This window comes from Lactuca sativa, chromosome 7, assembly GCF_002870075.4.
Source record: "Lactuca sativa cultivar Salinas chromosome 7, Lsat_Salinas_v11, whole genome shotgun sequence".
NCBI lineage: Eukaryota > Viridiplantae > Streptophyta > Magnoliopsida > Asterales > Asteraceae > Lactuca > Lactuca sativa.
Genome location: NC_056629.2, coordinates 192,499,593 through 192,525,070, shown reverse-complemented (window position 1 = coordinate 192,525,070; position 25,478 = coordinate 192,499,593). Strand labels below are relative to the sequence as shown.

General features: G+C 38.2%; 1 protein-coding gene across 1 annotated transcript; it reads left to right on the top strand.

Annotated features, from left to right (window-relative positions):
• The first annotated feature begins 396 nt into the window (after positions 1–396).
• Positions 397–1,852, top strand: LOC111901080 (AT-rich interactive domain-containing protein 5). The gene is made up of 7 exons (XM_023896951.2): positions 397–438; positions 952–1,003; positions 1,091–1,140; positions 1,275–1,340; positions 1,429–1,479; positions 1,562–1,654; positions 1,748–1,852. The coding sequence occupies exons 1-7, from the start codon at positions 397–399 to the stop codon at positions 1,850–1,852; spliced, it is 459 nt and encodes a 152-aa protein (XP_023752719.2).
• Positions 1,853–25,478: the final 23,626 nt, after the last annotated feature.

Sequence of the window (25,478 nt, the reverse complement as noted above, 5' to 3'; positions counted from 1 at the left end):
CCACCGTCGTCGACTTCCGATGAAAGACGACCGTTCTCGGTGCTCTGCCTCTACAACGATTGGCAATCTCACCTGATCACCTCGCCTCACCTTGTCGGCTACATCACCTTGCCAGCAACCTCACCTTGTCGGCAACCTCAGGTCTAGTGATCTCATGCTCGCTTCTCCTTGTCGGCGACCTAAGCCCCGTTACATTGATCCAACAAATCGATTGCAAGTACCTCGCTTCATAGATGCGTCTACTTCTCATCTTCTTGGGCTCGAATCCATATTTCCCCATGTCAACACTCCATCATCTGTTTACTTAGCTTACTAAAATCATCAATCTCGTAGATTTTAGTTACAATATGATGTCCTCAATCGATTTGGTAAAGGGTAGGCTTTTAAATTGATTGAATGAGTTCAATCATTGATGGAGGTTATTCATGTCGTCCACAGGTAAGCAATCCCTTGATCCGACCTAGTTGTTTTAAGATTCATATTTTTTTTCAATTGTGATCGTATTTGAAATGGTCAAATACCCTTCAATATAATTGTATTTTGAGGTCGATTACATTTAGTTACAATTGTGATTCATATATTTTTTTCAATTGTGATCATAGATTTTAGTTACAAACACCCTTCAATATAGTTGTTTTAAGATTCATATTTTTTTTTCAATGCCTCGGGAAGTGGTCTTACAGTTTCCTCCATAATCATCTCTAGGAGATTCATTGGCGATCGGATGGTTCTTGAATTCCCGTTCAATTAGTTGAAAATTCAATTTGTTAGGCATGATCAGTTAAATTCAACTTTCTTCAACAACTTATCCATTTCCAAGAGTCTGAACCCTTAATGACGCATAGAAGAGCATCCGGATGGATTCTAGGTTATATTAGCTTAAGAAAACTTAGAGAGAACATTAGATGTTTTTTTTCTTTTTACCATTTATATCGACTTTGTTTTGGTTAGGAAAAGAATTCTAACAATTCACAAAAGCGCGAAAAAAGTCTGAAAAGCATTGGTGAGAATTGTTATGAATGTTTTAGTTTTAACATTAAGAACACCAAAATGCGTTGTTAATATTAATTGCATAATCTTTGACTTATAGGGTCACTTAAACAAAAAAGACCAAGTGAAGTGCAGCATCTAGTGAAAGTTGTACGAACGAAAACATCTAGGCAATTCAGAATCAAGTTTTTAATTGCTAATATTTGTTACTTTCTTTTAATTATCATATAATATTTAATATTTAACTGTTTATAAATACATCTGCTTGTTTTGAAATGTGATAGAGTTGTTACCACGGTTGCCAATGTGGGCTCCCTGCTAATTGGGTGAAAATAAATGTGCGAGAAACTGTAAGTGTATTGTCACATCACACCATTGACATTTATAAAAAGTATTAACACACATTCGACTTATGTTTACTTTATGTGTTATGTACAGAAAGATTGCTTTGAAGTGTATGCCCTAGTTCCAGGGCTTCTATGGGAAGAGGTGTGTAAATATATATGTTGATTATAAATGCTCTAGCTTTATTTTCAGCTAAAATGACTGATTTGTCCTCAATGACTTTTAGGTACAAGTCCAATCTGATCCAGCTGGACGTCTAGTCATCACGGGTCAACCTGAGCAACTTGACAACCCGTGGGGCATTGTTGCTTTCAAAAAGGTATGTTGATTATAATGTATAAATAAATGACTCTTTGTGTTTGTGTTATGTGAAAGTTATTGTGTTTGACTTTTGACTTATAATAATAAACAGGTGATTAGCCTACCATCAAGAATTGATCTGCTTTGTACATCAACAATTATGAGCTTACATGGACGTCTGTTGGTTGTTGTGCCTTTTGAGCAGTCAAACATCTGATCTGATGTTTTAAACTGAAACATCAAGAATTGATCTGCTATGTACTTCATTAATCATACGTAATAACATTATAATAAACAGGTGATTAGCCTACTTATAGTTTTGGCTACACTTGCATCTATCTCCCCAAAGCTGCCTCTTGGTTATCCAACCATGTAACACTTTGAACTTTCTTCATATTTATGATGCTGAAGTGGTAAATAGACAGTGGTTTTCAATTTTTTATTTATTTTTGTGTCTAGATTATCTTTCACAAAGGCCAAGAAAATGAGTGGCCCGCCTCTATACCCGGTGAGTAGTCAGTGACATCATTCCAATGTTTCTTTAATTTAATTTTTTTTGCTAGCTTTCAGAAATTAAGTGACCTGCCTCTTATCATATTCCTTTTGAAATCATCAACTTTTGTCCATCAGTCGTTCCAAGACTACAATGTACAATCTGCTCCAATCAAGACTTGATGTTGTTCTATTTGAGATTATCTTTCCACTTATGATGCTAAATTAAATAAATCAATGAAACACCCATTTCTAAACATTGTGCAAGTCACGGACCTAAAACGTATATAGTGTAACAACCCTAACTTGTTCATCGCCGAAAACCCATTCTACCCGTATAACTCGTCGGAGATCGAAATGTCCCGATATAGTTTTTGGGTTTAGTTAACTAAAATTATATGTTTATTATCATTCAATGAGGGTCCAAATCATTTAGGAACTCATGAATTTAGCCCAAAACATTTATTTCATAAGTTTTAGAAATATCCTCGTCGGGTGACGGAAACTCAATCGGGTGCGACCTATAGCCTCGTTTAAGGCCGGTATCGGGTAGAGTTCCACCATTTCCAAGTTTTAGGAACTATATAAACGTGTTTAACCTATCATTTGAAGCTTTTTCCTTCTCTCTCTACTCTCTCTCTAACCTCTCTCCTAAATCCAAAGATTAAGGGTCCAAAACTCAATTTTAAGGCCTCAAATCCTTAAGGTACCTTCCTAGCCTTAATCTATAGCATATTTGGCTTCCAAATTTGACATTTAATCATGAAATAGGACAACATATGTGAGTTTACGGCCCAGGAGGCTGCCTAGGCCGTAAACACCATTTTGAAGGGTTTTAAGCCCTTAAACTCCTTCCTAAACTCATTTGGACTTTAGATATGGCTAAGGGACTTCAAGATATGGACTTAGAACATTTAAAACTTTGATTTTGAGTCATTTGAAGGAGTTTATGGCCAAGGCATAAGCTTGGGCCGTAAACTCATGTAAATGGGGTTTTTCATGCCCTTAAACCCTTCCAAATCACTAGTATGGCTTAGTTATGAATTATAGAACCTTGGTTTTAGCATTTGGACACTTGAAACATGATTTTTGGGGGACTTATGTGAGTTTACGGCCAAGTCATGAGCTTGGGCCGTAAACTCCTCAAAAGTTGGCATAAATTCAATTCTAAGGTGTTAGAAAGCCATCCAACACCACCAAAAGCCTTGGAATAAATCAAAGGACCAACCAAAAATAGTTTGAGGGCCTTAAACACATTAATTGAGAGATTTCTATGAGTTTACGGCCAAGACTTGTTCATAGGCCGTAAACTCCTTGATTTTTGGTGTTAGAATGCAAACTAAACACCCCTAAGGCTCTTAGATGAATTTTAGAAGTCCTTCCATGCAAGTTTTAGGCCTTGAAACACCTTGTAGCACCCTATAGAAGAATTTACAGCCATGAGAGGGGTCTCATGGGCCGTAAACTCCATAAAACCCTCAAATGTCCCTTGCAAACTCAAGTTAGGCCTTGGAATAATTCTATTAATCACATGTGATTTGTTTTGGAACCATTTAACATCATTTTCTTGGAAAAATAGGAGTTTACGGCCAGGAAGCCATGTTAGGCCGTAAACTCCCATAAGAAGGTCTATTTGATGCTTTGAAATCATTCCAAGTCCTTAAACCAAGTCTAGAAATTATTCCCTAAGTGTATGAAGTCATTTAGCACCATAAACCACACCCACCATGAGTTTACGGCCGTAAACTCATGGGGAATGGGTGTTTTAGACCAAAACTCTTCTATTAGTTTACTCATGGGGAGTAAACTCAAGTCCCAAGTCCCTAGTGTCATTTCACGTCCTTAAACGCCACCCGGGTCCCTCCAAACACTCGTATCGGAGTGTTTTCGCGACTTGAAGCAAGTGTCCCTATCATATGAATAAACTAAGTCCTAATTAGATACAAATGTGTATCTTTACATTATAATTAGGAACCTCGTGTATTTACAAGCCCCGGATCAACTCTTAGCATCCAAATCGTCACATTTCTCGTCCGGTGAGTTCATACCCCTACGCCTTTTTCCGTGTTTTTCAATGTTTTCAGGGGGGGAATACAAGCAAAACTATAACTGTTTTTGAATTATAACATTGATGTATTTCAAATAATATCTGGCAAACTTATAAACTCTTTTACTCCTTATGTATTATGTTGAGCATAAGGAATGATTTATCGATTTCAACTAAATGGATTTTAGTTAAGAAAATAACCAAACTAATCAAATTATTATGGGAATAATTTGGGGTTCTATAATTCTCTTTATATCATGTACTGATATCTGTATAAAGTTATTTGATAAACTATGTCTGATTCAGTTTATCTCCGTATCATTTGAATGTATTGCCAGATAGTTTCCTGTATGTAACTATTTTCACTGTATCATGTCTTAAAATCTTTGTATGTCTGGTATCGTATGAGAATCCTGTGAATAGTTTAATACTAGCTTGTGAGATAGTCACTACCCTTTATGGATGATCAAGTAAATCCTCTCCGGAAGTGTAACCAGAGTCTCCTGGAGGGAGAGCGACGAATTTGTGAATAGATCTATTCGGGACTGACAATCCCACACCTTAACTGCTAGCTACAGTTAGGCGGGCACGCCTGGGGTGACAAATTCTGTATATCATTCGACGTCTGACTAACGTCAAGGAGGTCTCGTTTTCATATCAGCATGGTTACCCGACTCACAATACGTATTAATATAAACTTATTCACAGCTAGGATTTTGTTTAGAATCTATATCTTGTTCGGGATGATAATCCCATGGTCTTGTATCTATATTCCGTTCGGGATGGTAATCCCATGGTTTTATGTCTATATCTTGTTCGGGATGATAATCCCATGGTCTTGTATCTATATTCCGTTCGGGATGGTAATCCCATGGTTTTATGTTTATATCTCATTCGGGATGATAATCCCATGATCTTGTGTCTATATCTCGTTCGGGATGGTAATCCCATGGTTTTGAAGCTAAATCTTATACGGGATGATAATCCCATGATTTTATCAATCTATCATATATCTAGTTTCGGGATAGTGATCCCATGGTTTATCAAGCTATCTTATATCTATTTTCGGGATAATGATCCCATGGTCTTTATCGAATTATCTTATAACTGGTTCGGGATGTTAGTCCCAAGGTTTTCAAAATACTTTCTATATACAGTTCGTCTAAATTATAGTTTTGTATATTAAACTATACTATGTGTTATTTAATCAATCTTACATTTAGGAAAATATGGGATTTTCCTGGGGTTAACTTATAACTTGTAACTGAACTGTAACGAAAGATAACTTAACTACTTTACATAAGAAAATATGGGATTTTCTTGGATATCAAACCTTTTCAGAAAACTAAAGGAAACCGAAACATTTTCACAAAACAAAACCGCTTATGAACTTACCAGCTTTATGCTGATTTTCAAACTGCTTGTATTCTCAGGTCCAAGTTAGACAGGTACCCGATGATATCTTTTGGTGAAGACGGAGTGCTCTGAAGACTCGTCTCTTTTGTTCATATGATATATGTATAACTTTTGTACAATTTACTTTTGAACCAAATGTAAACTTTCATATATATATGTAATGTAATGGTTGTTTACTGTGATTACTATGTACATTGGATTTGATACTCAACGTGGAGTCAACCCCGGGAACGTTTCCGCCTTTTGTTTTCGGGGTGTGACAGATTGGTATCAGAGCCCTTGTTTATAGTGAACAGAGTATACCAAACCTTACATGGTGTAAGACTATAAACATTAAGGGGCCTAAGTGCTCTGAACTAAAAGTATCCCACAATATATAAGTATTTTCAAAAGTATTTAAGTATGTCGAGCCGTCGAAATCTGTAACTATAAGTAGAACAAAACATAAGTAAATGGGTGTTGTACGTTGCGGTTAAACCTGGGCAGTTATGTAGTCGTGTCTAGGGTCAATATAGCCTGGCCAACTATATTCATTCGAGACACGGCCAACATGTGCTTGGGAGTGACTGTGGCATGCGGCATACCTAAAACTTACCTAATATCTCAAACAACGAATCATCGCTGCAGCGAACCATGAAATACTATGGGAGTATTTCTCGAGTCGATCCTTTGTCGAAATCCTTGTATACGCGTTATTCCTTGATTATTTCTCTAGCGATAAAATGTTCTATCTTGATAACTCCTCTCTGCTTTATCGCTTAGTATGATGCTATATTTTCCTTGATGAGATATCTCCTGTCCCATATCTCTTGATTCAATTCAGAGGACTTATGATCCTCTCTTTTCTGATCTCTTTAGATCAAGATGCCTCCAAGAAAGAGACCCAGCTCAACGAACAACAGCAATCCTCCTCCGCCACCACCTCCTATTCAAATCGATTTGGAAACACTTCAGGCAACCATTTCCGCTACCATATCAGCTCTCTTACCTCAACTGAACTCTAGGGGTTCGGGAGGTGAAACCCAAAACCCAGATGATAGCCAGGGACACCAAAAAGGGGGTTCCTATAAAGACTTCATGAATGCAAAACCGACGTTCTTCGATGGCACAGGAGGTGTCATTGCCTTAACCCGATGGTTCGAGAGAATCGAATCAATCTTTGAAATATGCGGCTGTTCGGAGTCTGATAGAGTCAAGTTTGCTGCCTGCACCTTCCTAGACAAAGCCCTGACTTGGTGGAACGGCCGAGTCAAATCTTTAACTTTACCTGTAGCCAATGCTATGGGTTGGGAAGCTATGAAGGAGCTTCTTCTCGCAGAGTATTGCCCTCGGGGCGAACTTCAGAAACTAGAACACGAACTTTGGAACCTTAAGATGAAGGGTTCCGACATAGCTGCTTATACCTCAAGATTTGATGATCTGGCGTTACTTTGTCCGGGAATGGTTACCCCGGAGAGTAAAAAGATAGAGAGGTTCATCTGGGGGTTGACCCAACCAACAAAAGGGAATGTCTTGGCTGCGAAGCCAGACACTTATGACAGTGCCAAATGTCTTGCGAAAATCCTGATAGATCACGAAGACAACTCCGACGAAGAAGCTACTACCCCCGAGCCAGTCACTAGTGGAGGCGGAAGTAAAAAGAAACCCTGGAACAAACGGAAGGCCCAGAGTACGCAAGGGTCTTCTAAGAAATAACAAACGGTAGCAGTCCATGCTGCTACTGCCCCTGTTGCTGTTTCAGCTGTCGGTTCCACAGCCCAAACTCCCGCCAGTGGATACACTGGTACCCTTCCTTGGTGTAGTAAGTGTAACTACCACCACCACATTCCTGGTCCATGTCGCGAAAGGATCTGCGACAACTGTGGCAATAAGGGCCATCTTGCGCGAACCTGTAGAAAACCAGCCAAGCCATCAAACCAATCATCCGGAGTGGGAATCAGTCCGGCCTGCTACAATTGTGGTGAAGTTGGGCACTTCAAAAGGAATTATCCCAAGACAGCTACAACCACAAATCCCTCTGTTGCCGCAGGTATATCTCTCTTTGATAATTCTTATACTTGCAACTCTTTTCGATTTTGGTACAAAAGGGAAACCTGTTATCTATCTATTCGAACAATTTCTAAACTCAATCCTTCGCATGTAATCGAAATGTGTACCGTCGAGACGACTAACTAGTGAGATAGAGAACACTAACTTCGTACCTATAGATTGAATCCTCAGTCCGGAGGACTATTCTGTTCCACTCGATTTAAAAAGGGGGAAACTTTCCATAAAAATATTTTGGTGCTATGTTTAACATGAAATGACCGAGTTTTCATTCGTGTTGTCATCCTTGTTTTCGAAAGGGTCGCTCGTCTAGATTTTTCCTCGACCCTGTTCTCGTGATCTTCGGCATCAAACTTTCGTATCATTCTATGCCTAAGAACTCAAAAGTTTTCCCCATGTGAATTACCACGCATCCCTCGTTTTTGTGATTATTGAGAAACGGGAAGTTAGCCCCGAAGGATTCTCGGGAGCTTCTTTCGAGCGTCTAGTTTAGTCTCACATCAGACCTTTCGAGATCTTCGTAGAGATCAATTCAGCAACCTTTAGGTTTCGGATGCCCTTAGAGCTTGGTAATATCTATCTAGACCATCACGTCTCGAATCCTTAGAAGTATCTGCCCAACGAAACCCTAGTGATTCCTTTGAAGAAACCAAAGTCGTTCAGGGTTGGAACTTCCATGAGAAAACAGATTGATATAGTAGATTGAGAGAGAGTCAAAGTACAAAACCAAGGCACGTCTCGATAATGAGAATTCGTTAGAACGCCCAGTTGAGACCTGATTCCACTTGAGAAAGTGAAGATCCAAAGCAACAAATCCATTCGTGTTTCATTCCAATCCATGACCTGTATCTTATTCTTTGAATTTCGGGACGAAATTCCCTCTAACGGGGGGATAATGTAACAACCCTAAGTTGTTCATCGCCGAAAACCCATTCTACCCGTATAACTCGTCGGAGATCGAAATGTCCCGATATTGTTTTTGGGTTTAGTTAACTAAAATTATATGTTTATTATCATTCAATGAGGGTCCAAATCATTTAGGAACTCATGAATTTAGCCCAAAACATTTATTTCATAAGTTTTAGAAATATCCTCATCGGGTGACGGAAACTCAATCGGGTGCGACCTATAGCCTCGTTTAAGGCCGGTATCGGGTAGAGTTCCACCATTTCCAAGTTTTAGGAACTATATAAACGTGTTTAACCTATCATTTGAAGCTTTTTCCTTCTCTCTCTACTCTCTCTCTAACCTCTCTCCTAAATCCAAAGATTAAGGGTCCAAAACTCAATTTTAAGGCCTTAAATCCTTAAGGTACCTTCCTAGCCTTAATCTATAGCATATTTGGCTTCCAAATTTGACATTTAATCATGAAATAGGACAACATATGTGAGTTTACGGCCCAGGAGGCTGCCTAGGCCGTAAACACCATTTTGAAGGGTTTTAAGCCCTTAAACTCCTTCCTAAACTCATTTGGACTTTAGATATGGCTAAGGGACTTCAAGATATGGACTTAGAACATTTAAAACTTTGATTTTGAGTCATTTGAAGGAGTTTATGGCCAAGGCATAAGCTTGGGCTGTAAACTCATGTAAATGGGGTTTTTCATGCCCTTAAACCCTTCCAAATCACTAGTATGGCTTAGTTATGAATTATAGAACCTTGGTTTTAGAATTTGGACACTTGAAACATGATTTTTGGGGGACTTATGTGAGTTTACGGCCAAGTCATGAGCTTGGGCCGTAAACTCCTCAAAAGTTGGCATAAATTCAATTCTAAGGTGTTAGAAAGCCATCCAACACCACCAAAAGCCTTGGAATAAATCAAAGGACCAACCAAAAATAGTTTGAGGGCCTTAAACACATTAATTGAGAGATTTCTATGAGTTTACGGCCAAGACTTGTTCATAGGCCGTAAACTCCTTGATTTTTGGTGTTAGAATGCAAACTAAACACCCCTAAGGCCCTTAGATGAATTTTAGAAGTCCTTCCATGCAAGTTTTAGGCCTTGAAACACCTTGTAGCACCCTATAGAAGAGTTTACGGCCATGAGAGGGGTCTCATGGGCCGTAAACTCCATAAAACCCTCAAATGTCCCTTGCAAACTCAAGTTAGGCCTTGGAATAATTCTATTAATCACATGTGATTTGTTTTGGAACCATTTAACATCATTTTCTTGGAAAAAAAGGAGTTTACGGCCAGGAAGCCATGCTAGGCCGTAAACTCCCATAAGACGGTCTATTTGATGCTTTGAAATCATTCCAAGTCCTTAAACCAAGTCTAGAAATTATTCCCTAAGTGTATGAAGTCATTTAGCACCATAAACCACACCCACCATGAGTTTACGGCCGTAAACTCATGGGGAATGGATGTTTTAGACCAAAACTCTTCTATTAGTTTACTCATGGGGAGTAAACTCAAGTCCCAAGTTCCTAGTGTCATTTCACGTCCTTAAACGCCACCCGGGTCCCTCCAAACACTCGTATCGGAGTGTTTTCGCGACTTGAAGCAAGTGTCCCTATCATATGAGTAAACTAAGTCCTAATTAGATACAAATGTGTATCTTTACATTATAATTAGGAACCTCGTGTATTTACAAGCCCCGGATCAACTCTTAGCATCCAAATCGTCACATTTCTCGTCCGGTGAGTTCATACCCCTACGCCTTTTTCCGTGTTTTTCAATGTTTTCAGGGGGGGAATACAAGCAAAACTATAACTGTTTTTGAATTATAACATTGATGTATTTCAAATAATATCTGGCAAACTTATAAACTCTTTTACTCCTTATGTATTATGTTGAGCATAAGGAATGATTTATCGATTTCAACTAAATGGATTTTAGTTAAGAAAATAACCAAACTAATCAAATTATTATGGGAATAATTTGGGGTTCTATAATTCTCTTTATATCATGTACTGATATCTGTATAAAGTTATTTGATAAACTATGTCTGATTCAGTTTATCTCCGTATCATTTGAATGTATTGCCAGATAGTTTCCTGTATGTAACTATTTTCACTGTATCATGTCTTAAAATCTTTGTATGTCTGGTATCGTATGAGAATCCTGTGAATAGTTTAATACTAGCTTGTGAGATAGTCACTACCCTTTATGGATGATCAAGTAAATCCTCTCCGGAAGTGTAACCAGAGTCTCCTGGAGGGAGAGCGACGAATTTGTGAATAGATCTATTCGGGACTGACAATCCCACACCTTAACTGCTAGCTACAGTTAGGCGGGCACGCCTGGGGTGACAAATTCTGTATATCATTCGACGTCTGACTAACGTCAAGGAGGTCTCGTTGTCATATCAGCATGGTTACCCGACTCACAATACGTATTAATATAAACTTATTCACAGCTAGGATTTTGTTTAGAATCTATATCTTGTTCGGGATGATAATCCCATGGTCTTGTATCTATATTCCGTTCGGGATGGTAATCCCATGGTTTTATGTCTATATCTTGTTCGGGATGATAATCCCATGGTCTTGTATCTATATTCCGTTCGGGATGGTAATCCCATGGTTTTATGTTTATATCTCATTCGGGATGATAATCCCATGATCTTGTGTCTATATCTCGTTCGGGATGGTAATCCCATGGTTTTGAAGCTAAATCTTATATGGGATGATAATCCCATGATTTTATCAATCTATCATATATCTAGTTTCGGGATAGTGATCCCATGGTTTATCAAGCTATCTTATATCTATTTTCGGGATAGTGATCCCATGGTCTTTATCGAATTATCTTATAACTGGTTCGGGATGTTAGTCCCAAGGTTTTCAAAATACTTTCTATATACAGTTCGTCTAAATTATAGTTTTGTATATTAAACTATACTATGTGTTATTTAATCAATCTTACATTTAGGAAAATATGGGATTTTCCTGGGGTTAACTTATAACTTGTAACTGAACTGTAACGAAAGATAACTTAACTACTTTACATAAGAAAATATGGGATTTTCTTGGATATCAAACCTTTTCAGAAAACTAAAGGAAACCGAAACATTTTCACAAAACAAAACCGCTTATGAACTCACCAGCTTTATGCTGATTTTCAAACTGCTTGTATTCTCAGGTCCAAGTTAGACAGGTACCCGGCGATATCTTTTGGTGAAGACGGAGTGCTTTGAAGACTCGTCTCTTTTGTTCATATGATATATGTATAACTTTTGTACAATTTACTTTTGAACCAAATGTAAACTTTCATATATATGTAATGTAATGGTTGTTTACTGTGATTACTGTGTACATTGGATTTGATACTCAACGTGGAGTCAACCCCGGGAACGTTTCCGCCTTTGGTTTTCGGGGTGTGACATATAGGGAATAAAAATGCAAAAAAATAAAATAAAAACTCAATATTACAATTACACAGAGGGACCAAAAGTGTAATTAGGTCTTTCTTTACTATACTACCAAACAATTTTGTTTCTGTTTTTTAGGTTGCTGGACTTGCTATAGTTTCTGCTGTTTGTTTCACTTCAAGTTCATTCATTGTTATATTTACAAATATACCCGTATGTATTTTTGTGCTTAATTCATTCAGTCATTTTCCTCAAGATCTTAATTTAATGCATTCATTCATTTTCACAAGTTCTGTATCATTATGAGTGGCGGGGAGTTGAAGGACTCTATGCCTCTCTTTTACTCATTGTCTACTACTTCATAGGTAAATTAAATTATATTAAATAAATCAATCACCATTTTTTCTTCTACTTTTTGTTTTCTGAAATTAATCGCTTTGTATTTGGATGACATTGCTAAATTGGGTGGAATTTTGTAATAATAAACAAATCAATGAAAGTACATTGCTATTTTTTTGGATATTTGACCCTAATCCATAGTTTCATCATGCCATGTTTGTCCAGATTCATCCGTACCTTCAGGTTTTGTATTATGGGTAATGAAAGAATTGCCACCTTCGGTTGCAGTTAATGTTCCGGAAGAATCTAGAACACTAGCTTTTGTAAGTGACTAGTCAACTACTACAACACAACCACAACATTGGACTACTATTACAAATGCACAAAATCAGGTTCAAATGCTTTCTATATATTAATCATTAATGTTCTGGAAGAATCTACAACACTTAGCTTTTTATTTACCTGGTACAAATAATCTTGATTTGTGTAAAAAAAAAGTGAGAAGGTTGACTTTGACTTTTAAGTGCAAGGATCAAGGGCAAGTCCAAAATGACTGAATTTGACCAAACCATATTTAACAACCTACTTGCTCGAGAGTCAAAGTCAATGAAGGCCGAGCACAAGTACAGAAAACTCAAGACCGATTCGTTTATTTGTTTATTTGTTTATTAGTTTATTTGTTTACTTCGTTTGTTGATTATAGCACTATATGTTGTTGAAAAGCAGATGATTATGGCAGATTTGGAGGTACGATGAAGGGGACAGTGTTGTGCAATATTGATTGTTTCAAGCCCACGAGTGCAATGGGGGTGGAAGCATCCACGACAGCAGTTATCATCTTTTGTCTCCAATCTGGTTCGTGCTTCTCAGTATTATATTTCTACACTTTTGTAGTCCACAAATCTTTCTCTATTTTCAGTTTTTAAACTAATTTATGTTCTTGTTTCTTGAACCGAATTAGACCTCAAAAGATATCTTGCGAAAAGGTGGAGGGCAAAATCGTCATACATGGGATACCTCTGTGGACATGGATGAGAACATCGCAGATTTAAAGAAGCCTCCAAAAGCACCTGTAAGTCACTATAAAAGCTTCAAAAAATGAGTTTTCTGACAGATTTATAAATCTTGTCACATTATTTTCTGTTCTTAAATTATCAATTTTTTTTATTGCAGCCCACGAAGCGTGGTTTTAGTTTTAGCCTCTTTAAGAAAACAACTGGTACTCCTTAAATTATTAGTTTTTTTATTGAAGTCTTACAAATTGGGTTCCAAAGGTACTTGTTTTGTCACCGTATTTAGTTCAATGAACTTTAAACTTCTAGTATTCCGTATAGGTTCTCACTCAGAAAGTCTGTTATGCACCCTCTTCAGCCACATATTTTTTGATAGGGGTAGTTTGGGAAATCATCAAATAAAGAGAATCTTATTAGGGCAGGAGCATTTTAGTCATTTTATATTAGTTAATTCGTTATGAAAGATAGTTTGGCTGATTCTCTTTCCCACTACCCTCTTATACCATCTGTTATAACAAACTAACTAATATAAAATGCCTAAAATGACCCTAATGTCCCTGATTCACTTTACTTGATGATTTCCCAAACCACCCCTATCTAAAAATACGTTACTGAAGGATACTTTTCTAGCAAACTAAACAACATCACCATTCATGAAAACTGCATCACAAAGATTAGCATCAACCTAAAGTCCAGCATAAGTGGTTCCAATCAGTTATAAAATGAAACAAATTCTTTGAGTTATATGCATCAACCTTAAGTGTATTCTGGTTAGCAATAAGATTGCAGTTTACAAAGTTAAGAACCAGCTCATATCTGTGTTGACTGCAACATTTACTCCACTCACCAGTGATTCTGTAGTGCCCCTGTTGTCCTTGCTCTAAGTCCAACATAAGTGGTTCCATTCACTGTTTTCCCAATCACCTCCTGGAAACCAAGTTCAGCAACTCATCATCAGAATCAGATTAAAAACAGCATTGCCATATAAAAAATATCTATAATAAAAACAATTTCAGATACAACAGCTGAATCAGGACTTGAAGTTGCACTCTATCCTCAAGAAACAAGTTAGAATGTCAATTCACTTCATTTTCACTTTCATTTTGTTATTGATTTTCCCTTATTTTTAATATAAAATATTGTTCTTAATTCTGATTATATGTTTTTGACAAATGGAGATTCCATATTCAGATGAATGGGATCAAAATGAAAAGGATCACTCCATCTCCTTAGGTGGGGCTGTTAAGGATATGGAGTCTAGCTCTCTCCATCTTCTAGTTTTGTGTGGTGCAAAGGTATGATCTTCAAATCTTAATGATCTTCAAAAGTAAAACTGTAAAAAAACATTTGTTACACTCATTGATTTTACAGCTAGATGTTAATGTGATGCAGAGAATATCAGGTCCGGAGCAGCTGTTGATGTGATTCAGAGAATATTAGTCTCCATATGCTCTTTAGTAACTAAGGTGAAGTGGAACAACTAACTCTACATGAAACATTTTATTAAAACGGTTTTTATAACTTTGGTGTGATATTATATTCGGGAAAATTGATTGAGAAACTTGAGGAAAATGGTGGAGAATTGCCATCTTCAGACAGCTCAATTAAGGAAGATCTATCAAGCTTGGTAACAAGTTTTTTCTTTTTCTTTTTTTAATTTCTTTTTGTTATTAATATATTAGTCACCAATTAATATATGCATTCTAATGATGTGCAGACTATACACCTTTTCCTTTATATCAAAGAGAGTCATAGGATCGAGAAGGCTTTTCAATTTCTCAACAATGTATGGGTTTTAATTAGTACATTGATAGCTATTGAGGCTTTATCCTTTTTTTAAGATTAAGTGTTGACTGGATAAATGATGTTTAAAAAATATATACAGATACATAAATTACGGGTAGAGTCAGGGGAGGAAGATGCACCTATGCTTCACCATTTGGAAGGGGCATCTGATTGTTGAGGCATGTATTGCAAGAAATTTGAGACTATACTAATGAAGAAGATCATACATAGCTATTCAACTGTTATAACTTTCCCATATATTTTGGAAGGTCCGCATTCTAGAAACAACAAGACAAAAATTGAGTGTACTAATCTTGTTGGATTTTTGCTGGATAACCATTACCCTGAGGTATATAACTACATATGATAGTCCTTTCAATTAATGTGTCACACTCGCACACCTTATAGGCTTATAGCCGAAGGTTGCTCATGCTTTCCATGATTATGGTGCAGATAAGTGGACAGATAAAAAACCTGCGACTTGTAGCAAATCTAACAGCAGAACGGGATGGTGAACTTAGAAAGGCTGCACTAAATTGTTTTGCCTCTGGTTATAAGATTCTTGGTATGCTTAAGTTTTCTTATGGAGCAGATTCATGTAGAAAAAAATTAATTGTTCTTTTTTTTGGTTGGAAATGTCGAATCTGATTACAATTTTGATTTAAGGTGTTCTTTAATAGCAATGTAGTATGACATTAAATTGATGTACATAGTAGATTAGATGCAAATTTATATATTGTAAGCAATAGAATTGCATGACATTAAATTTATTCAATGGATTCTATTTTTTGTATATGATACTTTATTTTATATTATGAAACATTAAATACAAATTTAATTTGAAAATAAGTAAATCTATAAATAATATTTTTTTTTTTAACATTTACAACTATGATACGCAAAAATGTGTGTCATCTTCATTTATGACATGGCCTTTCTTGACAGGGGATTTCTTGATACGGATTGCGTGTCATTAACACGCGCGTCGTAAAATTACGACACTCGAATGTGTGTCGTCTTCCTTTATGACAGGGCCTTCCTTGATATGCATTGCGTGTCGTAAACGCACGTCGTAATTGCGCGTCGTAAATGAGCGTCGTAAATGTGTGTCGTCTATAGACAACGCGCAAAAGCGCGTCATCTCTCTTTATGACAGGGCCTTCCTTGACGCGCATTTGCGCGTCGTCTGAGCCTTTTACGACGCGCAATGAGCGTCGTAAAAGGCTGTTTTTCTAGTAGTGCTCAATCTTTGCTGGATCAACTATTATCCCTTCTTGGTTGACCACGTGACCCAAGAATTGGACTTGTTGAATCCAAAAATCACATTTGGAGAACTTTGCATACAACTTCTCCTTCTTCAAAACTTCTAACACTTCTCGAAAGTGTCTGCCATGCTCCTCTTCGCTTTCGAATAAATCAGAATGTCGTCTATGAACATTATCATAGATTTATCAAGGAATGGATTGCAGACTCTGTTCATTAAATCCATGAACGGTGCTGGAGCATTGGTTAGTCCAAACGACATAACCAAGAACTCGTAGTGTCCATATCATGTTCTGAATGCAGTCTTCTCGATATCCTGCTCTCTTACTTTTAGCTGATGATATCCTGACCTTAGATCGATCTTCGAGAATTAGCTCGAACCTTGCAATTGATCAAACAGGTCATCAATCATTGGCAAGGGGTATCTATTTTTTATCGTTGCTTTATTCAGCTCTCTGTAATCAATGCACATTCTCATGCTCCCGTCTTTCTTCTTTACGAATAACACCGGAGCTCCCCAAGGCGATGAACTAGGTCTAATGAAACCTTTGTCCAATAATTCATGAAATTGCATCATCAGCTCCTTCATCTCCATTGGTGCTAATCGGTACGGTGCTTTTGCTATTGGCGTGGTTCCTGGTAACAAGTCTATTCTGAACTCCACTTGTCTATCAGGTCGTAATCCAGGAAGATCTTCGGGAAATAATTCCAGATAATCACATACCACTGGAATACTCTGCACCTCCTTCTTTTCCTTCTTAGCATCGATCACGAATGGTAAATATGATGTACATCCCTTGGTCAAACACTTTCTGGCTTTCATTAGGGAAATGATTCCAGAATTTACTCGACGTTTGTCCTTATACACTATAAATGACTCTTTCCTTGGCGGGTTTACTTTTACTATCTTCTTCTTGCATAATATCCCGACGTCATTGGCGCTAAGCCAATCCATTCCCAGAACAACGTCGAAACCATTAAGTTCGATAGGCAATAATTCCTCGTTCCCACTAAAGTCAATTAAGATGTTTTTCATACGATGTCTAACAGGTACAAACTTCCCAGTAACAACTTCGACTAATAAAGCATTATCTAGTCTATCAACAGGCAAAGCTAGTTTTCTACCTAACTCATGTGAAATAAAGGAGTAGTTGTCTCCATAATCAAACAAAATTTGATTAGGTAATTCCGTTTACGAGAAAGGTACCTGAAGCGACATCAGCTTCATCTTTCGCAGCATCAAGTGTCATCTGGAAGGCTCTCGCCTTCGGCTTTGGGAGAATGTTGGGTTTTACTACCTTTTTCTTCTTCGGACAGTCTTTCAAAATGTGTCCCTCCCCGTTACAACCAAAACACAGCCTTTTGTTGGACGGACACTCATTGGCAAAATGCCCAGTTTTTCCACACTTGTAGCAAGTTACATCCTGACTACATTTCCCAAAGTGCTTTTTCTTACACTTATCACACCATTTCGCTTCGCCTCCTTTTCCTCCAAACTTCTTCGAAGTACACTTCGAAAATTTACTTTTCTTATTGTAAGTTGAAGTTCCTTCAAACTTTCTCTCTTCGCCAACCTCGACCTTGCTGGCGGTTCTTCCCTTGATCATGTCCTCAACAGACTTGGCTGTCCAAATAGCTGCCTCTAGAGTAGGTGCCTGACGCACTGGCATTGCGTACTCCCATGGGAGTCCTTTTGCGTATCGGTCAACCTTTGTCAGTGCATCTGGAATGATGCGCAAAGCAAACTCCATCTTGTTTGTAAAGGCATTGGTGTATTCATCAACTGACATGATGTCCTTTATCAATGTCAGAAACTTGTTCTCCAACTCCAACAAATTTTGGGCCGAACAAAACTTGCATTTGAACTGCACCAAGAACTCTGCCCATGTCAGTTGCAGTGGTTCATTTGGGCTTAGGGTCTTCCCTAGAGTGTTCCACCAACAAACAACTCCACCCCTGAATTGACACACTGCGAACGTGGTCTACAACTTGCCTCTGCAACCACAATTCATAAAGGCCAATTCCATCTCAGATATCAAATCCATGACTCCGATCGGATCCTCCTTTCCAGTGAAGGTCGATGGTTTGCAAGTCAGAAAGTCCTTGTACTTGCATCCCATTCCATCATTCCTTCCATCCTGATTGTTTTGCCTAACTATCGGTGGGTTGGGTTGACCAACAGTTCCACTGAAGTTTTCTCCCTCCGAGTGCCCTCCATTCTCTTCGGGCTCTTCCACTTGAATTGACGGTTCTTCACGATTCTGCCTAAGCAGACATCTTGTTTCTTCCATCTGACGATCCAACATCATTTGAATCATCATTTGTACACCGGCCATTGTTATCTGCTCAGGTGCTGCTGCTACGACAGGTATTTTCTCAATCACTGGTGGTTGATTCCCGTTTTCATTAGCATTTCCAACTCCACTCCTCATTCTCACCATTTTTGATCTATACACTGAATAAGGTGAAATTAGATCCTCGTTCACGATAGATATTCAAATCATCCTTATCACTCCGAAACGTTTACATGCTAGTTCTAAATTCGTAGACGTACGCTTAGAATCCTACACACATAAGGTTTCCAGATCCGGTCGGCAACAGACCATAGATCCGAACAAATAATATCATATATGGCAAACATATAACATTTAGCACATAAAAGAATTTTAGGCAATTTTCCTAAATAAACTAGTGCTCGTGTCTAAAATATAACAGACACAAATCTCACAATTTCACTTACCATTCTAAGTTTAAGTCTAGAAATCCTACAAATTCCTAGTTCGCTTAAACTAATGCTCTGATATCAACTGTGACATCCCCAAAATCACGGCCAAAAAAGACTGGTTTCATTTATGCTTTTTATATAATTTTAGAGTAAATCCTTTTGATTTAAAAGAGTTGCGGAATTTGTTCCCAAAACAAAATATGATAAAAATAAGATTTACCAAAGCATTTCTTAAAGAAATGTATTTTTCATTATATTCCGATACTCGGGATATCATGTTCCGATAAACAGACCAAAAGCATAAACATTTCAATATAGACCTTACAACAGTTATTTACAACAACATGTCTATAATCCAAAAAAAATAACTTGACAGGTCATCCAACTTATGCTCTGGCGCCACTACCTGTAATACAAAGAAACTGAGTGGGTCAGGCATGGGAGCCTGGTGAGCATATAGGGTTTTCAACCCACAATAAATAATTATTATAATTTCATCAACCAACAATAACCCAATTACCTATTCCCGTTATTCTCACTTTACGTCCCCAAAACAACTGACACAAGGGACCTAGTCTTAGAATATTTCATCGGGGCGACAATACATGCATTCGGGGGTTTCCTAACAATATATGTCAAATAAGTCAACCATGAGGGGGATGGAGTACAGCGAATGAACACTCAAGTTCATTAACACCTACAGGTGGTGAGCCTGCTAGCGTTCCACAGGACTGTCTAGAAAAGTATGTAGTCGTCATCTAAACTCCGCTAGATGACTAAATCAAAAACATCGAGGCCTCTCATCTTTTTATCACAAGACAACTATTTACCCATGTTCTACCTTTAGTATATAAAATATACATTTTTATACATAGTTTAAAACCTGTATTGTATGTTTATACAAAACAGATTCCAGATAAAAGATGAGACACATAAACATAACACGTATTTCATAGAGAATATGTCATATCTATGAGATTAGAAGATAACATCGATACACTCACATAACACATATACTTAGTACGTTAAATCGATACTTGTATAAAATTGTGCATTTGAAAGAGATTATGTACCCCCTTCAAATCAACACCAATATATAAACACATAACACGTATTTCATAGTAAATACTTCGTATTTATGTATTAGAAGAAAGTAACTACACACTCACTTGATCAGAAGATGATCGGACAACACTACGGCTTGTAGAAGTAGTATTCTTTGGTAGATCTGGAAGATCTTCACAAAAACTGGGCTCCTCGCGGGCAGAGCTTCAGCTCGGAAATTTTACTTCTCGAGATCTTCAGGGCTTCGGGACTCGAGAATAATACCGGGGCTTCGGGATAATTCTGGCACGAAAAACAAGGTAAAACGGGAGAGAGAGAGAGAGAGAGAAGAGAAAAGGAGCAAAAAGGCTGGCTGCCCTCGCATCCTTTATATAGGGGCAGAAGCCTCACATTACATTGGGCGTAATGCTCAGCTACGCGGGGTGTAGTGCTTCGAAAACGTCACTGCTTATGCATTCGTAGCACTCGAGTCCGAGGCGGGTCATGCTTCACTGTATGCTGGGCGTACAGCTCTACACTGGGCGTAGTTTGGATAGGATCAGTGACTCCTTAGGATATTATCCGGAATTCTTAATTAAATATATATTTTAATTATTTAGAAAACTTCCAAAAGTCATATCTTCCTCATACGAACTCCGTTTTTGACGTTCTTTCTATCCACGCGTAGGTGAGACTAAGCTCTACAACTTTCGTTTATTCTCTGTCGACTAATTTTGACTTTATTTTTATTATTTATTTTTAGTAGGCCGGGACAGGAAAACTCCGTTATAAAATCATAACTTTTTCGTCTGACATCCGTTTTCGTCTGTCTTTTCATCGTTGCTCTACTAATAATGAGATCTTTGATTATTGTTTAGATTGTTTCGACCAACAATCACTCGATCTCGAATTCGAGTTTCGGGCTGCATACTACTAAGTTGAAACTTAGAAAAATCATAATTTCCTCATACGAAGTTAGATTTGGGCGTTCTTTTTATGCACGCGCTCGGTTTAACAAACTCTACGACTTTCGTTTAGATCACTAAGGCTAAATATCACTCTATCTTAATTTCGTATTTTACGTCATTCGGCGTTGCTGGTTCCGTCGCGAAACTTCGACAGGTCATAACTTCTTCATTATAACTCGGATTTCGGCTTTCTTTATATCTTCGGAATCCTTGTTTCGACTACTACAACTTTATGAAAAGATATCGGGCTTATCTCACACTTTAATTTTGACGCTCATTTTATTCTTAATTCATTAAACACATAATTCACATAATCCTCAAATATTTCATCATTAATACTTCAAAAAGAGTTATAAGAGTTAACATAGACTATTACATCAACAATAATGCCTATCTTGGAAACGCGGGTGTTACAACGACCACTTCCTCGTGAATCATCCTACGAATCTCATTGTCGCTAGCCTCACTGCTCTTTGGGTTGTGGCATGTACCCACCATGATGTCTCTGAAACACAACACAAAAATAATCAGAGACTTGCTCGAGTATTCTCATACTCGATCACTCCCCCTACTTGCGTCTTAGCATCCTGAGGATTTTTACTTGGACTGCTCACCAACCCGGTGCCTCCAATAGTATGGGCACAATACTACCTTCCACATCGCATCCATAACCACCCCAAGTCATCTTCCTAGGATTCATGATCGCAGGTACTCTATATCTCGCCGAACATACACTACTCTCATAAGCTCATTTCTATTACATACTCGAACTCAACGCAAATCACAGATAGTAGTAACTCTTAGGCTAAGGCATCAAAACTCAGGCCACTCTAGTCCTAAAATATGAAGTACCTAACCTACTCTCTAGCATGCATAACATATCTCATAATATTTCACACATATATCATCAGACTGAGAGTAAGGGTATTTTGGGAAAATCACCGTTCGGGCGCTGGCTGATTGTAAATTCTGCTCCTTCTTGTTTTTCTCTTTGAAATTCTTATTCATTTTTAGAAAGATCATTTCTCTTAAAAAAAATTCCTCAAATCCTCAGTTTGAGTCCATGCATACCGGAAAGTGCATTCGAATCCCTCAAACCAAGGCTCTGATACCAACTTGTAACGACATAATTTTCCAAACCAATTTTTTTCATTTTTAAAACACATAAAATTCATATATTATATTTCATACAATCATAAGTGTCTCAAAGTCTGCATAATCCACAAGAAAACTCAAAATCCCAGAATCCTCAACATAATCCCGAATAGGTGTGTACAATCACGTCGGTGCCTTCCGGCGATCCTCATAAGTACCTGAAACACATAACACATAACACGGTAAGTATAAAGATTAATGAGTTCCCCAAAATACCATGCACAAATAATTAGCCACTCGAGGCTATAGCTCTGGAAGACCCTATGGTTAATGTGTCTCAGTGGGACCCTCCAGTCCCACAGCTCATTAGACCCTCTGGTCCGGTCTAAGTGAGGACCCTCTGGTCTCATAGTTCGTTGGACCCTTCGGTCTGGTCTAAGTATCACATAATATAGCACACAGTTCATATCACACATAGCATGCATAACTCAAGTAAACACATAAGACCCTCTGGTCACACATAACAACCACACTAGGTAAAGTATAGTGAGAAGACTCACCTCGTAAGTTAGCTAGTAAAATCTCGTGCTCGGAATCCTCGATCTAGCCTCCGCCTATCACAAGGATAATATCTCTAATTAATACTCTCCTGACACTCCACTACACCATTCATTGATCTCTCTTACACTCTTAGTCCTAGAAAAGAGTAAAAGACCATTTTACCCTTCCCTGACCTCCATTACTCATTTTGACCAAACCTTAAAGTCAACAGAAGTCAAACACTAGTCAACAGCCCGAAATTGACCAAACTCATAGAGTGCACTCGCATGACTCATCGAGTCCCATCGATTATTAATCATCACATGAAGGTCCAACTGGTTGAGTTAACCCCTAACTCGCGGAGCTCTCGCATGATTCAGCTAATCGGGACAACCCTAATCTACTCGTTGATTCGGCTCATCAACTCGGCGAGTTCATTCAGACTCAACTTGCATTCAGGTGATTTTAAGGCAGGATACTTTACCAAACTCCAGATTCACACTCTCAGGGATCATTTATCATGTAAAGTCGTAGACTTTATGTCCATGCATGGCATTTTGGGCGTGAAATGTCCAGAACATGATCTAAATGGGTTCTTTACTCATAAATTTTCCCCAAGGCTGAATAAAGCAGGAACCTTTAGATGCTAGGGACCTCCTAAGGTCCAGATTTGGAGTTCAAGCCTCCTCATGAACCCCAAATCCATAAAGTCCCAAAATATAAAGAAGGCAAGCCTTAATCTTCAAAATGACAGATCTACTCAAACAAGAGAGAAAGGTTTGAACTCGATACCTCTAATAGAAGCCCTTTGATGAATAATGACAGATCTAACAACCTTCTTATGCTCCTTTCTTTAAAACCTTTTTCTTTCCTTGCAAAGATACACCAAAAATGCTCAAGATTAGCTCTCACTCTCTCACTCTCACTCACTCTCTCTCTCTCTCTCTCTCTCTCTGTAAGCTCAAGGATATTTTGGGGTTTCTCTCTGGGGAAGGTGGTCGCAAAGGGAGGCTATAAGTGCCTTTAAATAGGTCACATACCCGAGAAATTAGGGTTTCCTTCAACAGCGCTGACTCGGCGAGTCGCCTCACCGACTCGTCGAGTCCATTCATTAATCCATGTCACTAGACGCGACTCTACTCGATGATTTGAGGAACCAACTTGTCGAATCACTCCACATATCTCAAATTAAATGATAAAAAAATAATATACCTGGGAATCTGGATATTACAACGACGCTTATATATTCCAAAACATCACAAAGATCGTGGCTTTTTGGATATGCATGTCCCAAAAACAACTAGTTCACAAAATGGAAGAAATGGCATCAAAACTCATGTAAGAGTCTCAAAACTCAACCACACTTCAGAAATAGCACTTAACTTATCAAAGGGACGTTGGAGATCAATAAAGCTGGCAACTTTATGGATTCCAAACACCATATCACTAAATCCATGAAAGAAAATGTTTAAAAACCTAGATCTAAGCTTATAAACCCATAAAGCTATGATTTTGAAAACTCACAATGGCCTAGAAGGTATGGACATGAATTATGGAGAGGCTTGGATGCTAAAATAATGGCCAAATTCTCTACATCTTCTTCTTTGCTAGAAATCACCATAGATGAGCTCAAAATCAACTATGGAGTACTAGGGTTTCAAAGGGGAGTGTTGAAAGGTGATGAAGGGTGAGGATGGGCTAACCCTTGCCCCTACTTCCTTTAAATACGAAACAAATCTCCCAAAATTAGGGTTTGCCTCTCAGACTGGCCTCACGACGTGAGCACCAAAGATGATGCACGTTTTGAACATTCTCCTCACGACATGATAGACATACCTCACATCGTGAGCCAGGTGAAACTCCAAAATTAAACTTAATGAAATGATTACCTGAACTGGGTGTTACAATTCTCACCCACTTGAACCAGACTTCATCTTTGAAGTCCGTTGCTATGAATAACTCTAAATAATGCTCAGTTGTCTCCACCTTGGGTTCCCAAGTCCACTCGGAACCTTTCCGATTCTGCCGCTGGCCCTTGACGAACGGTACAGACTTATTGCGCAAGCCCTTCGTCTTCCTATCCAAAATAACCACCAGCCTCTCCACACATAGACCTGAATGTCGTCCAAAGGAACCACTGATGAGTCATCAGCTACACACTTCCATTGATGAGAAGCATGGAAGGTGTTGTGAATCTGACTAAGTTCCTCAAGCAGGTCCAAATAATAGGCCACCTTGCCTACCCTAGCCGCCACTCGAAATGGTCTAATAAATCAAGGCCTAAGTTACCCTTATTCTTGAAGCGAATTACACCCTTCCAGGGTGATACCTTTAGTAAAATCATATCGCCGACATGGAATTCCAACTCAGATTGATGTCTGTCACCATAACTCTCTTGTTGACTCTAAGTTGTCTATAATCTTTGTCTGATATGATGAATAATATTTTTCGTCTGAAGGACTACCTCAGTCCTACCCAAAACCTTGTGGTCGACCTCTCCCCAATAAAATGGTGTGTGGTACTTCCTCCCATAGAGAAGCTCAAAAGGTAGTGCACCGATACTAGAATGGTAGCTATTGTTGTAGGAAAACTCAGCTAGGGTAAGGTAGGAATCCTAACTCCCACGAAAATCAATAACATAATCCCTCAGCATATCCTTGAGCGTTTGAATGGTCCACTCGCTCTATCCATTAGTCTGAGGGTGATAAGCAGTGCTAAAATGCAGTCTCATACCCAACTCTTCATGAAACTTCTGG